Raw genomic sequence first — 16,896 nt, 5'->3', positions numbered from 1 at the left:
GTAGAGTGCCATTCTCAGATATTCAATCGCGGGGTTGGTGGTTCGCGCCCCAGGTTGTCATCTCCGACATTTCTTTTTTCGACAGAGCGGATGGGGTGGGTCGAGGGATTGATGACGACACGTGACTTTTGACGTCACCACTCTTTGCAACCTGAGGTTCATATTATAAATTGAAATCATTTCATGAGCGAGCCGGTAGCTCAGTCGGTAGAGTGTCATTCGCATATATTCAATCGCGGGGTTGGTGGTTCGAGCCCCAGGTTGTCATCTGCGACATTTTTTTTTCGACAGAGCGGAGGGGGCGGGGTGAGGGATTGATGACGACACGTGACTTTTGACGTCACCACCCTTTGCAACCTGAGGTTCATATATATTATAAATTGAAAACATTTCAAGAGCGAGCCGGTAGCTCAGTCGGTAGAGTGCCATTCTCAGATCTTCAATCGCGGGGTTGATGGTTCGAGCCCGAGGTTGTCATTTTGCTACATTTATTTTTTTTCTAAGACAGAGCGGAGGGGGCGGGTTGAGAAATTGATGACGACACGTGACTTTTGACGTCACCACCCTTTGCAACCTGAGGTTCATATATATTATATTTCGACACATTTCAAGTGCGAGCCGGTAGCTCAGTCGGTAGAGTGCCATTCTCAGATCTTCAATCGCGGGGTTGGTGGTTCGAGCCCCAGGTTGTCATCTGCGACATTTCTTTTTTCGACAGAGCGGAGGGGGCGGGGTGAGGGATTGATGACGACACGTGACCTTTGACGTCACCACCCTTTGCAACCTGAGGTTCATAAATATTATAAATTCAAAACATTTGAAGAGCGATCGAGCCGGTAGCTCAGTCGGTAGAGTGCCATTCTCAGATATTCAATCGCAGGGTTTGTGGTTCGAGCCCCAGGTTGTCATCTGCGACATTTTTTTTTTCGACAGAGCGGAGGGGACGGGGTGAGGGATTGATGACGACACGTGACTTTTGACGTCACCACGCTTTGCAACCTGAGGTTCAATTATATTATAAATTCCTATCCTACCTCTTGAAGTGCGAGCCGGTAGCCTAGTTGGTAGAGTGCCGTTCTCAGATATGCCCTCCCCCCCCCCTACTTGGCTACGCCTATGGTTGTGAATATTTTCCCGAATTTCTGAAGTGGGAGCATTTATCATTTGGGGTCTACTGAAGTTTATTTTAATACTGGTCCGCAACCTTAGCGAAGCCGAAACAGCGACCTCTGTTGAAATAATTGAATCAATAGACTGGTGCTACCTATCAGTGTATTATAATTTTTTTTACGTGATGATGAAACAAGAAGCCAGACTCACTTTCTTGCAGAAAGCTGGTCTGGTTCCCGCCCCAACTACTGCTACCACCATTGATCTCCATATACACAGATGAGATCAATGGCTACCACCCTACCACAAATGAAAACAATTCACTGGTACCCGATTGCCTAAAGAAGGCAACGTAAAAGTACCTCGCAACCGGTTGAAATTATTTGGGAAATACATGTATATCGTACATACATATCCCATACAGTCTTACAGATGACAGATCCTGAGCCCATAATTACCCGGTTTCTCATCTCTGGAAACCTGCAAATTCACGTAAACGTTAGCGTACATGAAACTGCAGACCCGCATAAAAAGGTAAGAATTCAAAAACAGATTATGCTGATCCCTCTACAAGTGTGACGCCAGTTTATGTAGGCCGCCCAGCCGACACAAAATTGGCAATTCCACACGCATGACACGCATGACACGGAGCTTCCACACTAATGCCATAGTACAGGGCCCATAACTAAGTGTGACATTCGACATGTTCGAGAAGACCTTTTGAGTTTTGATAATAAAACTTGGATCTTGGTCTAAACATTGCAAGCAAGTTTGAATATCCTCACCTGCAAAGGATATTATAATTGGTTTTTGTTGTATTTTAGAAATACAGTGGATATCGTTTTTCAAAGATAGTGGATATAATTATAAAATAATGACTATTGACGGAGGTAATGCCAGCAAGCTAACATTTACTAAAGGTTTGCCGGCGGCAATCCACATCAACAGAGGGTGCTGTACTCTGTAAGATAGGGCTGAATTATAAGATATATTACCACCAACGGTTGTGTAGCACACTTGGCCTAGTGCCAGTGGATAAGCAACGGATCTCATGAGCGGGAGGACCCGGGTTCGATCCCGGCTGGCGCCATTTTTAAGGTTTTTTTTTCCCATCCCAAAAAATTAGAATATTCTTCTTTTATTATTTTTGACGTGTCTCAAAGTACATTTTATTGTAGCTAGGATGATCCTTAGCGTTATGTTTATATGCATAGCGCTATAAAAAAAAAATCAGATACGAAAAGGTTTATAATATATTCAATATTGAAGTATTATACTAATACAGTATGAAGTACAGACCTAGTATAATGCACCAAATGATGAAAAGATGAATAGTAAAACACTGACAACTCACGTTTTTCCAGATAATTTTTGGAGGTCTGTTTTTGTCAACTCACACTGAAGCACAGTCAAAATGACTGTCGAGTGTAAACACATGTCACAGGTCAATGCAAGGTACTTTGCATTAAGTAGCACGCATTGTTTACCAGCGCTAAGCAATGGTCGGGTGCGCTTCCACCACCATTATTTTCCATGTTGAATATATGTATACCAGACGACTGTTACATGTTAATATGAGTTGAGATAAGTATCACAACACACGGCAGGGGACCACAATAAATATATCAGAATATGACATAAAACAGTCGTATACAACAGTCCTTCTGATTTGAAAATCAAAGGCGTGTGGAAAAAGGCACGTGGAAAAAGGCACACCTGGATTTTTCTAGGCGTGTGTTTTTTCTAGGTTTGTGATTTTTCTAGGTTTGTGATATTCTAGGTGTGTGATATGTGGTCCAGGGAAATTCAGGGAAGCTTTCAGGTGTGCGATGGTGTGGGGGTGTGATCGCAGGCCTCAAATCAGAAGGACTGATACAATCTGGATGGTATTGTGGGGTTGGGGACACAATCCAAATATCTTAAAGTGACCGCATGGTGGCGTTGTTTAAGCCAGGAAGAAAATGTGTATGCATGAGGCAATGAAAAGACAGTCGTGTTTGTTGACATGTTGGTAACAAAGGTCTCCTCAGTTTCAGCCAAAATATACGTTAAGTAGTGAATGGTTTTATTTATCATTCAAGTACTGGAAAAAGTTTAGCAACTATTATTATCCAGGTTTTTAAGACAGTTCTCGCCGTTTTGAGGAATATATTGCAAATGACATGGTTCTGAAAGAGATGTGCAATAGCTAATTTTATTGCAGAGTATAACATTTTCTTTTTCAGATTCGTGGCTCCAGCTCTGGAGGATTTTTTTTAAAGGGAAATAAAGTCCGAAATTGTAAAATCGTCTGATTCCCATCTTGTGAATATGAAGTTACTACGATAATGTTGGCATGGAGCCAGACTAAAATTTGTCACCGGAAAATGTCTAAGTACATAAAAATAGTAACTGCTCATGTTCAGTGCATATCCGGCAAGCTAACATTTACTAAAGGTTTGCCGTATCCGGCAAAATATCCACTGCCTTTTTCAAAAGGGTTGCGTATCGGCAGACCTAAATCATGTAAATGCTAGGCGCTCATGCTATTTCTAGGCACTCATGTTTAACTTGTATTTTGCAGGATTTTTTCTACAACGCCAAAACTGCACGCTTTGGAATTCCCTCTTGCTGCCACAAATGAAGAGATTTTGATTTGTTAATCGGTATGGTGGATGATCGTAAGCCATCAGTTTAAGTTTTGTTGAGGAAAAGAGTGGTTGCTTTGCTATTTTTAAGCTACCGGTACTTCAGTACTTGGTTGCAAAGCCTAATATCTGCACAGAAATAGGAGGATCGAGGATACGTAACGAATGACAGACATTTTAGATAAAGTCACAAAGTAAGCATAACATTTAATAATCCCCCTAATGTAGTCCGAGTAACTAGGACTCTACGAATCGCCTTTTTTAACATTTGGACATGGTCGGGCGATAGTAAGTCCTACATGTAGGTACATAGCCTTATTGCGTTACTAATAATTTTTTTTTACCATTTTCACTCGTACCCCCAATCAAAATCTTCAGATTTCACCCCCAAAACAGTCTTCAAACTGCCTTATGCGCCTCTGTAGGCTTCAGTGGGAATTGGAAATACAAATGGTGGTGGTTAGGTTTACATACATGTACATGTACCTTTGGGAAGAAAAGAGAAATTTCACCTTCAATTCAGGAAACATCCTTGTCACAAACGCCTTGTTTGAGGCTGCCATTTTGAATTCAGGAAAAGTAGACTTGCACATGGCTCTGGCTAGACTGTTTCCTAGCAAGCATCGGACAGACCAATCACAGGGTACTTTGATTGGTCACCTGGATTGGTGACCAATCAAAGTGTCTTGTGATTTTCTGACGCTACGAGCCGTGAAAACTTAATTTTCCAATATACGTAGTGTACATAGACATGCAGAGCAGAATTACCATTCGTACATATGAATAATTAATTAGCCATAATTCCAAACCCGGGGGGGGGGGGGGGGGGGGGGGGACACGGAATCTGCCCCCTTCAGTTGAGAGCTGGTCAAAATAACCCGGCTTATTTAGGGTTAACTTAAGGTATCCATATCCTGCAAAAGTTAGTGCTGCGTAAAAAAAAAACTGTGCAAGCTTCTTACTCACTACAGTTTCCTCAAATCAACATTGCAATTAACGTACAGTTAAGTATTATGTGAAAGATTTGTTGGGCGAGGTTTCTTGAATAGTGAAATACATTGTAGTGTTCAATCGTAAATCTGAGTTGTATTACACTTTGGCATTCCAGTGTATTTTTACAAGTCATAGTACACCATCATGCTCTCTCATGAAGATGTGAGAGATGCTTTTTACATCTTCTATTTGCAAAACGAATTCACGGTTTCCTATGGCCACCGTAGCACCCGTGTGCGCTCGTCAATTATCTGCTGTATTTTTAATGGTTTATATTTTCAACAGGGGGCGCTATGTTCTTTTGGCTGTCGGATACCAAATAAGGAAGCTGAAAGGCACTCGCTAGGTTTGGCCACTACAGGCCTTTTCACACTGTCCAAAATCTCCGGGTTGGAACCGGTTCCAACCCCGAGATTTTTTTCAACCCTTTTCCCACTTCTAAACTTTCAACCCGGTTCTGACCCGGGTAGCGTGCTCTAGCCGGATCGAAATCAACCCTGGGAGGGACCAGGGTTGAAAATCTCAACGCGGATCGAAATTGCATTTTTCGGCGTGAACCGTGTTGAAAATGATAGTGTGAACCGCCCCGAGTTGAAATGACCGGTAACGAAATGACCGGTAACGAAATGACCGGAGCCATTTTGGAAATATTGCTTTCTGCTCGCTGGTGTCATATGGGAAATCGGACTCCACATGAAAATCTGATTCCTTTACTCTTTTATTGGTCAAGCCCTCTCACGTGACAAATCCTTCTCCTAATAATCATACTTAGGCATGCGCAATACTACCAATGAGTCCGTATTTCACAGAGTAGTAAATTCACGCTGCACACCGGCCTGTCTGTTAGCCTCATGCGTCGCAATGCATTTGGATTGAAAAAATCATCACAGGGCCCCATGCCGAATGCGATCGGTGTTGAGAATTTGTAGTGTGAATACACAGGGGCCGTAGCCGGATCGAACATTACACGGTTCACGTAGCGGCCGTTCCCGGAAAGAACAGTGTGAACATTGCGTCTCTCCGATCCGTGTCGAAAACTACTCGGGCTGAACCGGGTTGGATCCGGGTTGGTTTCAACACGGTTCGAAACGGAGATAGTGTGAAAAGGCCTTATATTGTACTTGCGAACATTTGCGTGTGAGTTGTTGTGGCCAAGTATATGGAGGGAGTCCAGTGTCTTGGCCACAGAATGAGGCTGGAGGAATTGCATAGTCCAGAATACCCTGTAACTCGCAAATAACACCCAAAAAAGTCACTGCCTTTGTACATGAGTCAGTGACAACATAAATTCAATGGAAAGGATGCAAAAAAAGTGTTTAGTCCATTGTGTTTCCCACAGAGTGGCTACATGTACCGGTACCTGTATGCGGATACAAAGTAGGAGTACACGGCAAAATGAGGGCACTATTTCCCTTTCAAAAACAAAATTCAAAGGGCTTTAATCAGCACAGACCAAACTGAATGGGTTGGATGGAAAAAGTCCAAGTCGAAAGTAGTTTTCCCCCAGAGTGGCTACGTGGATACCGGGTTGGAGTGCAATGGAGCATGACACATACACAGGCTGGTAGCACTGAGAGGGTTTATTGAGGGCAATCAACCGTGTCTCTGTAGCTGGCTAGGAGGTGGATAGATGAGTTGTAATGCAGGGTATGCTACATTTGTGCACTGCCCACTTTACAGGCCATTCCTCATGATTAAGGGAATAAATGTGTGCTCCGGAGGTTTTTATCACTCTGTTTAATACCACTTAGAGTCTGGGTGCTGATAATTACCCGAGCCGGAGGCGAGGGTAATTATCAGCACCCAGACTCTAAGTGGTATTAAACAGAGTGATAAATACCGACGGAGTACATATTTATTCCCATTCATAAATACCTTTTCGGTAAAAAAAAATCATATAATTCGTTCAAAACATCGCGATTTTGTTCAACAAATTCACTTTATGCTTTTTGAAACATCCCTCCTGCAAAATAATGGAGTGTTCAGCTGGCGAGTAAGATGAAAACAACCCTTTTATGGAGATTGACGCGCGCGTATCATGTTCTACGCGATGTCGCGCAGAACGCACCTGGCGCGTTGCGTTTTGAATTTAGAACTATAAAATTCTAACTCCCTGGTAGTGTTGCGCATGCCTACGTGAGGATTGTGAACGTTCAACCAATGAAACGATAAGAGGCACTGGATTTTTAGGAGTCCATATTTTATTGTGACACTGGAAAAGTGTTTAAGACCAGCTAGCCATGTCTTTATCATCCGTTTAATACCGGCCACGTGACGGGCTCTCGACCAATAGGAATGGCTAAACTGTCTGAGGTATTTATGAATCCTGTTTTAAACATCGCTAACAAGTTCCGTGAGTCCAATAACCTAATTGGATTTTTGTTTTTTGGCATGTTGCTTAAAAACAATTCCCATTCCATGGGTGTTGAGTACAAATACATGATGTAGAAGGCACCTGTGTGCTTTATAGGCACCTGTGTGCTTTCTAGCATTACTATACCTCATAAATATTCATCAGGCAACCGCTGCATTTCATTGGTCAATTCCAGCAACTCAAACCTTCCTAAATCCCCCAAAATCCTATTTGCAAAATGTAGGATTTTGCAGGATTGAGGATATGGCAATTTTGGAGGATATACATGTAGGTGTTTCAAGGTCTTGGGCCAGACCTTGTGTTGTTTATTCTCATCTATGCATACATTTAGGCCTACATGTACATAGGCTACATTGTACTTGAAACCCTCCGTAATGCTCCAGGATGTCACTGGCTCTGCCTCAACATACTGACAGTGATTGCCGGATGATTTTGTAGGATTGAGGCAGTGGTCACCCCTCCAAGGGCCTCATTCAAGAAAGACAGGATAATTGAGGCTGCATGCAATTTTTACATGGAGGCAGTTGGAGGATTTTGTAGGATTGATGTTGCATCCTGGCAAAAATGCCAAGGAAGTAAGGGTTAAAGGTATAAGTACATGTACATTGGATCATTTGCTTGGTTAAAATCAGTAGTAAATGGTAGGGTGCACAACAACATCTGGTACATGTATTGTAACCTGTTTAAGCAGGATTGAGGCTGTATGCAATTTTTACATGGAGGCAGTTGGAGGATTTTGCAGGATTGAGGTTGCATCCTAGCAAATATGCCTAGGGAGTAAGGCTTAAACATGTTAATTATGCAAACGGAATACCATTCAAGGTATCCGAAAGTAAACAAAGTAACTGCATAATTTTAACCATGTGACCTTAAACACATAGATTATTTTTTTGGCCTTGTGTTGTAGTGGCTGTGGTGCCCCTTTAAAGTTTTAGAATTAGGGGCCCCACCCATGAAATGCACCTGACGCAAGACCAAGTCTTGTGACTGTTTGCCAAGAATCTACTATGTACCGGTACATTCGACTTGTAGGTGGGGACACCGAAAGGGAAGTCTTCATTTGACAACTCCTGACTCTGTGTAGTCCACCGCCCCAGCTAGTCACATGCTTGTGCGTGGACGTGGTGCAATGCAGTGTTATCATCATATGAGCTTGGCAAGCCAGTGCACTGCGGCTGTCACTAATAAAAAACACAGGGTGTTGGGTCATGCACCACTTCCTCATTGCCAGTAGTTCCTGCATAGCTGGGGAGTCACGGGGATTGTCATGGGATGGCCTCGTGTTCATTAATTAACTGTTCATCCATCCATCCATTGGCCGTGACCCTACATGCTGTCAAGTGTACGTGCACTGCATACCCGTGCCAGACTAGTATTGAGAGTTGCCGCAACGGTATCGTGTTGTAAATGTCTTAAAAACTACCGTGCTTGTGTATCCTGCAACACTTGAAGATTGTCTTCGACTAGGAAGGTACTGTATGGACCTGCACATTTTTTGTCTAAGTACATAACTTCTGTGTGCAGAATTTTATAACACTGTACAATATCACCTTGGTTTGGTGATCTGATAAGTTGGTTTTTGGAAGCAGTACTATGCAACTGTGCACTCGAGTGCAGGGTTAGTGCATGCATGTGTATAATTTATGTATGCACAATGTACACAAAAAATTATTGTACACATTGTACAGTACATTGTACTGGTATACATGTTACATGTACATACATACATGTATGTACAGTAGGTGTTGATTTATGTACTTATACATGTGTACATGTGGTACATGTACATGTATGTTGTGTAGTTCTCATTTGCACATGTGTGAACTATGGAATGTTGCACATTATGGAAATGTACATTGTAAATTTATGCTGGTGTTATCATGTCGTGGTTGTTATCTTTGTCTATAGATTGTATTCATCGCCACTCGACTTGACATGCAACATGTAATGGACGTCGCACATGGAGTTGCATCAGTGGTAGCCGGGAAAAGCCTCCAACTGGTAACGTTATTGGCTGCCAATCGCTGGAACTGGAGATAATGCTGTGCTGGCTTCCCCAGTGCGCTGGACCGCCACGATGAAGCCCGCGTACCTATTCCGCGACCAAGTGAACGCTCTGGCCGTTTGGTTCAAGGAGTGGAACGATTGCGAACAGACAGTAGCCCTGTATTCACTGCTACGACGGGTCAGCCCGACGCAAGCACGGTTCCTGACTTTAGTTCTAGAACAAACACTTGCCGATGCAGACGAGTGTCAGCGGTTGGAGCAGGAGGCCAATGATATTGGTAAGTTGCTGTAGAACTAACTCTGGCACACATTACTAACAGTTTTGAACTAAACCTCCCAAGGGCCTTCAAAATCCGCCAATAACTTTTGGAGGACTTTATAGGATTGAGCAGCAATTTTGAATTAGGACCGAGTTATGGGGACTTTCTGCTGTCCCCACAGCATTTTCGGTCCCCACAAATACCTCGTGGCGACGAGTGTAAGTCCCCACAATTACGGAACAAGAATTTGTGTACACACATGTGCACATGATACATGTAGGCCTGCCAGCAGAATGGCTCAACTTATCGGGTCAAGGACATGTCCAGCAATGGAATGTCACTGACAGAAGTACCAGGTCTGTGCTGTGCTGTCCTAGCCTCTGCAGTTTACTCAAATTACTGGACAATTGGTGTATAGTAGTAAACTATCAGACCTGTTTAGTTCATGCTGATGTACATGTTGATATCTTTTAATTAAGTTTGTAGTTAAATTGTTATTACATTGAAAATTGTGCGAAAAATTGTGCATGTTCTTGTATCGATACATGTATGCACGTACATTATACATTAACTAGGACATGCACACGTACATGTATGAAGGCTACAAATGTACACTGGAAAAGCCATACACGTACATGTACATGTACATGTATGTACATGTACTTGTGCACAATGTATGCACAATAGGTGTACATTGAGTCATCCCAGTGAGGTGAATCTGTACTACACAACCGCATGTTTGTAACCCTGCTTTTGTGACCTAGAATTGTTTCACCTTTTTTCAGTGTGAACTTTGGAGCACAGGGTTGTGTACATAAACGTTGTACACTGCAGTGGATGTTTACACATGTAATATTACATACATGTACACACGGATACATGTACATATGAACATGTGCAGTATGTTTACATGGAATGTAGAATTAACATGGGCATATAAAAGTACACTGTTAACTGTTCAGTGTTCACACATGAATGTATGTATAGTGTACATACAGTGCACACAGGTGCATGCATTTCTGGATTAGATGGTCTACACAGTGTTCAGTGGTTCAGTGGATTTGAATGTACTGGCACTTGGACAGGCCTGTAACTTTTATTCTCCTGTTCAAATTCTGTTTTGAAATGACCAAATTTCCAAGATCATTTCTCCTTTTTTTTGTGAGTGGAATATATGCAAGGGCTGTGATCTGTATTTTTTTTAGAATACACAATTGTAAACAAAATTACAGCAATACTTTATACTATACGTTGCATGCCACAACTGGTGAAAATTTAAGTGTTTTTGTTTGGGTTTTTTTGGTGCAATTTCTCCCATTTGGTTAAATAGTCAAAGCAAAACTGAACACATCTAAATGCAACTTGTACATTGAACACATACATACGTTAGCATACAATACATCGCATTTCAATAGTGTAGTGTACACACAAACCAAATGAAAGAAAGTGAAAGTTGCAACAAACCCCAATTACTTTGAGTACCGGGTAGGAGGAGCAAAAGGATTCCAGGACAGTTGGAATGCAATAAATTATTGTACATTGTACATGTACAGTCACCTGACAGGTAGAATAATCTATTCTTAGAAACCTGTGCTATTGTGTACATGTACAGTGTGTACATACCTATGTAGGTACTGATCTGACACACCGTGCCCTCTGGAGACATGCACACAATAGGGAACAAAAGATTGTATACGTCTCCACAGGGCAATTTCTATAGATGAATACATGTACGTCTCCACAAGGTTTTCACAAATACATGTATGTGGATTCTACTCAAAAACTAGGAATTTCCAAGGTGGGTTGATCCGTCGCAAATGGAAGAGTTTTAGAAAAGGGATATTAAGTCCGAATTTCAGCCAAGGAAATTAATTCTGGTAAAAATAAACGCACTTTGAAACTACTCTTTCAAACTCGAAAACTTTACTACACGAGAACAAAAAAATGTCTCCACAAGGATACAAATTTCAGTATATGTGTACCGGTACATGCATGTACTGTACATTATACAGAACTGTATACATGTACATGTACATGTACCGCATACCTGTACAATGTGTCCGTACATGTACTTGTACATGTACATGTACATGTAGTAGACTGCATTGGGCAGAGGTTTCATCCCCTAAGAGTCCATTGTCATTGAGCAAGCTACATACATGTACGTGTACAGAGTGTGCAAAAAAAGTGCAACATTCAGAAACAAACTAATTAAAACTGTTTAATATTTTTGTTCTTCAATGAAATTATACATTTTAAGCCTGAATATTTCTCAATCCACTCCTTTTTACCCCATTCCACTGGATCCCTAGATCCAGAAATACAATCAAATAAGTGAAAGGGTGTCAATTTTACTTAGGCCACATCTCACCTGTGATGTCACCAACTTCAGTCCATCCATGCCTATTCAATGCTTAACCAAGATTCAGCATGACCAGGCCTGAGAGTGACCCAAATAAAATGTACACCCTTTCACTAGGGACCAAATGGAATGGGGTAAAAAAGGAGAGGAGTGAAAAAAAATCAGGCTTTAATGCAATACAAATGTATATAATTTCGTTGAAGAATAAAACATTAAATAGTTTTAATTATTTGTTTTCTGAATGTTGCACTTTTTGTGGCACACTCTGTTTTTCCAGTTATCTCTCTTTTTATAGATTTTCAAGTGTGGTCAAATGAGGCACCTCAAGCCAAGGGCCTTTTGATTTTTTTTCTTCTTAGGTTTTCTCAAGATCAGAACATTATGTTGGACACGTTCCAACTTCCAGAGATGCTATCGCGTTTGGTAGGGCAAAGGTATGACATCATTGCTGCCATGGCAACCGAGCAGACAAACCCCTTGCCATGGGTCCGTTGCCATGATTACTTAAATGTACATGTACAAGAGTTAAACATGCACTACGTGAACATACCGGTATACGGTACGATGTCTCATTCAAACGTGACTTTATGTTTGTATCGCTAGAAAGATCTGTTTTCATGTGAAATTCAAAAACACTGGTAGCATGGGCAGTACTATTTGTGCATACATGTACCACATGTACATCATTAAATAGTTTACATGATATCTTCCATATTGTGTTGGGGAGATGTGTAATAAATAATGTGTTGTGCCTTTTCATCATCCAAGAATCTATGATATTGATAAAAGTGTTCGCTGCTACTGTAGCATGTGTTCGTACAGTACATGTCAGATTCGAACCATTCAGTTGACCTGGCAAGCTCTGTATTTGAGTGGATAAGACAGTAATTAAGCAGGAGGTCGTGGGTTCAAGTCTCACCCAAGCTACATGTAGCTTGTAATTTTATGTGAAGTAGGCCTATTTGTCGCAAGCTGTGAAGGGCAAAAACACTATTTACTCGAATAGTTCACATAATCACAAAATGGTAAAGCGTGGTTGTTTGAGATCAAGCGTGTGATACCGGTACATTGTACATGTAGGTACATGTACCCATGGCCATCCGTGTGCCAACACAATCACTTCACCATACTTGTAGTAAAGATTTACATGTGCGTACATGTACCCGTAGATTGTGTGTTTACATGTATATTGCACGGACCTAAACCACACCACAACCGCACCTGACTGCGTTGCTTCACACCACTGCATCTCATAATCAGGATGAAGTGGTGCGAACCACGGTCTAGAGCCAAAACCCAGCTGTAGTTTGCTCCGGCGTGGGGGTGAAAGACACTGACACACATTATTCTCGAGCATGACAACGCAACAAACATGTTAAGGTTTGGTATCTTACTGAGAGTTCCCGAAGTGACCTACTTAGTGTCTTAAACTTAAAGGTAATAAACAACATTTGCAAACATCAAAAAACAAAAGTTTCAAATTATTATGAAGTACCTTGCTTGACTGTGGGTGAATAATAGTCTCAAGCATCCTGTGAAATCATGGCACCTACATGTAGTGTGCTGTCATTTTCAAGAAAAGTGGAATTTTTGTATCAATTTCAAACGATGGTCAGCCGACCATCGTTGGAAAAAAATGCCTTTTTTTTTCAATTACTGCCCTCAATTGTACCCAATCTAGTTAGTCCATATTTTGTTTGCATTCGGTTACACATCCGTGAATGGGTGCAAGCCAGCTAGACTGGCTCCCTGACCTGACACTTCCCTGACGTCTATACCGTAACTTGCTCTGTTTCATCTGAAGTAGGGTCAGGGAACTAGACTACAAGAACAGACTTTTTTTTTTCTTGTTTTCTTTCTGCAGAATCTATGAACACAAAAAAGGTCAACAGGTCAGCGTGACAATATTTGCTATAAAACACTAACCCCCATATTTGTTCGTTTCTGAAAATTACAGCAAAAGCAAATGTTGTACATGTATGTATATTACCTTAAAATGTATTGACATAGTAACAGATAGCATGACCTTTTGTGCTGCGACCTACATGTACAGAGTAGCCTGCTAATTGCACAACTTCAAGCATGACATGTGTTAAACACCTTTCAATGCAGAAGAACATCCTTCATTGATGAGTGATGATACTGTTGATTTATGAACTGAAATAATCTTGTGGTGTACACATGTAGTACCGTATGTACATGTACGTACATTTGTAAATGTCCCTAATTAGTTGGTTTAGCAGCATCTTGTACAGTTTAGAAACTAAAAAGTTTATCGAGTTTAGGAATGTGATGATTTGTCATTGTGTTGTGAAATGGGAATTTTGTGACATGGCATTGAGATATAAAAAGCCGTACCCTGAATCCTCAGTACTGAAATTAATACGAAAGACTGACCAATTTGTAATGGCGAACAAACGATTAAAACCCTCCCTCTCTCACTGGCAAATTCAGGGACACCATCACAGCAGTCAGAATCAATCAAGTGACTGTTTTTTTTTTAGAGTAAAGAATTCCCTATAGACATGCTTTGACTGGAGGTGATTGTTATGCCAGCTGTAGACCAGGTACCGGTTATTTCTTTTTTCTGTTGATGGAATTTGACTAGTCATAGTGTTTGAATGTGATTCGACTGTTTTTTACTAGTCTGTACACAAATGCATGGCAGAGGAAGTGGAAGAAATTTTTGACTGTCTGTGGCCGATCAAACGAAAGGAGGGATACGCATTTCTAATGATTAATTATTCAAAAAAATGGTACACATGCATCTCCAAATTGAAAGTTGAGGAACATACAGTGTACATGTATGCAGTAATGAGCAGCTGTAGTGGTTTACAATGTAACAGAGTTGCAATCATTTGCATACATACGTACACAGCATGTGAAACTTCCAACAATAAGCCAGTTCGGTATTCCAATAACTGAAGCAGATATATTCACAAGTCTATGGGGTCCGTGTTAACCAAATCTGCATTCTGTGCAATTTTCTTGCAATCGAAAAGAGATGGAACTTTCGTTCGCACAAAAGTTTGGACACACAAGACACCTAAAAACATTTCGCTGTCCAAAGGGTTTTTTTGCAAAATGTTATACATGTGCTTCAGAACACGATGATCTGTTCAATTTTGCTGGTACCCCGCTATGCTTTTTCACGCATACGATGAAATTTTTATCCCAAAAGAAAAATCTATGCGCAGTTGGAACACCGAACTCGCTTACTGCAGACATCTCAAAAGCTGCCAATCATGTATGTAACTTTAAATTCTTCCCCTGTGCTCTTCAACAAATATATATATTTTTTTCCATTGATGAATCTTCAACTTGTGTGTTTTATTCTTACCCCCCAAAAAACTCCTTTTTTTCTTCCATTTTCTGGCATCTGCAACCTCTTGCAACCTTTTACTTTTGGGCGTTTAATAGCTGATCCGCCTTACAACACATTGTAAGCAGACTGGTTCCCACTCCAAACATTATCAGCTGGTGTTTTTTTTAGGGGGGAACCAGCTTACCCCAAGAGACAGAATTATTGTCGGCCGTTAAGTAATAAATCAAAACTAAACGTGGGCCGATTTTATTCATCCGATGTCTCATTCAATTTTCAAAACGTGGAAAACTTCTGTATTGCTAGGGGAAAAAAAGCAATTTAGAAATGGAATCTATTTTGGGGATGTAAAATTTGATGAGGACGTTTTGTTGAAAATACGGATGTCTGACTTGTTCCCAGTGAAGGTTAATTGGTTTGTTTTCTGGTGTGCTTTCCAAATTGCCAAGGTCTAGAGAACCATACAGGAAGGAAGTCTGGCCAAGATTATAACCTGTCTGGTCTCTTGAGTTCAACAACCTTTTTTTATTGCTGCTGCTCATTTTGTTTTCTCTGTTTTGTTGGCAGTGAACATGTGGGTTTATAATGTGGTATGAATCCATGTATCATGGAGATAGTGAACATAGGAGTTTGTGGGATATGAGGACATTAGGCTAAAAAAAAAGTATGGTAGTTCGGCTTCCGATTACATGGCATTTGAGAATAGGTTAGGTACAAATGTAGGTAGGGAATGGGGGGGGGGGATTTTTGTGTGTGTGTGATCATATGGAGGTGTCTGCATGTACTCCAGGGTAAAAGGTAGTAATTGATGGTTTTCGGGGTTTTTTTCCTCATTTTCCTCCCAAAAAAATTAGGGTAGGGGCTGTCAAAATAGGGTACATGTACCGGAAGCAGAACTTTGTTTGGCGTTAAAGCCATTGTTTTCTTGATTTATCCCAGAGGGCTAGCCTAGTGTTTTTGTATGTTCCTGTTTCCCTGACTGACTGACTCACTGACTGACTAGTCACTGGTTAGCCGGGTAATACTGTCGTCTTATTAAACTGCAATAAGCTCCCCTTAACTAATGGGCTAAATCTTGCCCATTGTGCAGACCAGATGCATGCATGAAAAGACTTCCAGTAAATAGCCATTCTGACTCAATTGAATACAATTGGGTGCACTCTGGGACCAGCATTACTAGGCTTGCCTTGTCTCGTTCCAGGTATGTACAAAATGATTGTGCCGGTTCCTACGTATGCAGTTCTGGAACCTGAACAGAAGTGTCTTTTTCAAGTTAAACTTGTGATGAACGTACATGTACATGTACATGTGTTTCTGTCTTGTATTACGCTCGAGGACAGACCCACAATAGGATAACAAAAGATCCTTTCAGTCCTCGAACGACGGTGCTTTTGTTCGAAACTGTCCTCGATCGTACATTTACGTGCTTAGTCTATGGGAAAGTGCTAAAGTACAGGGACAAAGGGAAACACAATAGGTTGTCCTCAGGCGTATAGTAAAACACGACTGTGTGTATGTATATGAGTTTGTTAACAAAATGTATGGTGTAAATCGAGGACACACACGTGCAACACCATTGATGAATGGAGGACAGAAACCGAATCGAGGACTCCTCGGTTGAAAAACGTGTACAAAACCAATGAGAGCTGTTGCAAAAAAGTCGGAGTATAAACAAAGGAAAAGGGAAGAGGAACAATAGAAAATCCTCGATTTACACCATAAACAAATGTGTCTGGACATGTACAACATGTCTACTAAATCATTGTAATGGGCATGTACATGATTTTTTAATAGTAGTAAGAATCGCTGGGAACAATAATAACTTGTTGTCTACTCAGCCT

General features: G+C 41.1%; 1 protein-coding gene across 3 annotated transcripts in view; it reads left to right on the top strand.

Moving 5' to 3' along the window:
* Positions 1-1,447: 1,447 nt before the first annotated feature.
* LOC119740252 (protein Smaug homolog 1-like) overlaps positions 1,448-16,896 on the top strand; it is a 43,128-nt gene continuing 27,679 nt past the window's right edge. For 2 of the 3 annotated variants that reach the window (XM_038215508.1, XM_038215505.1), the window contains exons 1-2: positions 1,448-1,644; positions 9,013-9,389. In XM_038215508.1, coding sequence (XP_038071436.1) covers positions 9,182-9,389 — 208 coding nt within the window. In that variant the 5' untranslated portion in view covers positions 1,448-1,644; positions 9,013-9,181. Of the gene's footprint in view, positions 1,645-8,023; positions 8,576-9,012; positions 9,390-16,896 lie in introns of those variants that run through there. The other variant, XM_038215506.1, reaches the window with a different exon arrangement.

Source organism: Patiria miniata, unplaced genomic scaffold (genome assembly GCF_015706575.1).
Source record: "Patiria miniata isolate m_02_andy unplaced genomic scaffold, ASM1570657v1 HiC_scaffold_5, whole genome shotgun sequence".
NCBI classification, from domain to species: Eukaryota; Metazoa; Echinodermata; class Asteroidea; order Valvatida; family Asterinidae; genus Patiria; species Patiria miniata.
This window is presented reverse-complemented; position numbering and strand designations above follow the sequence as displayed.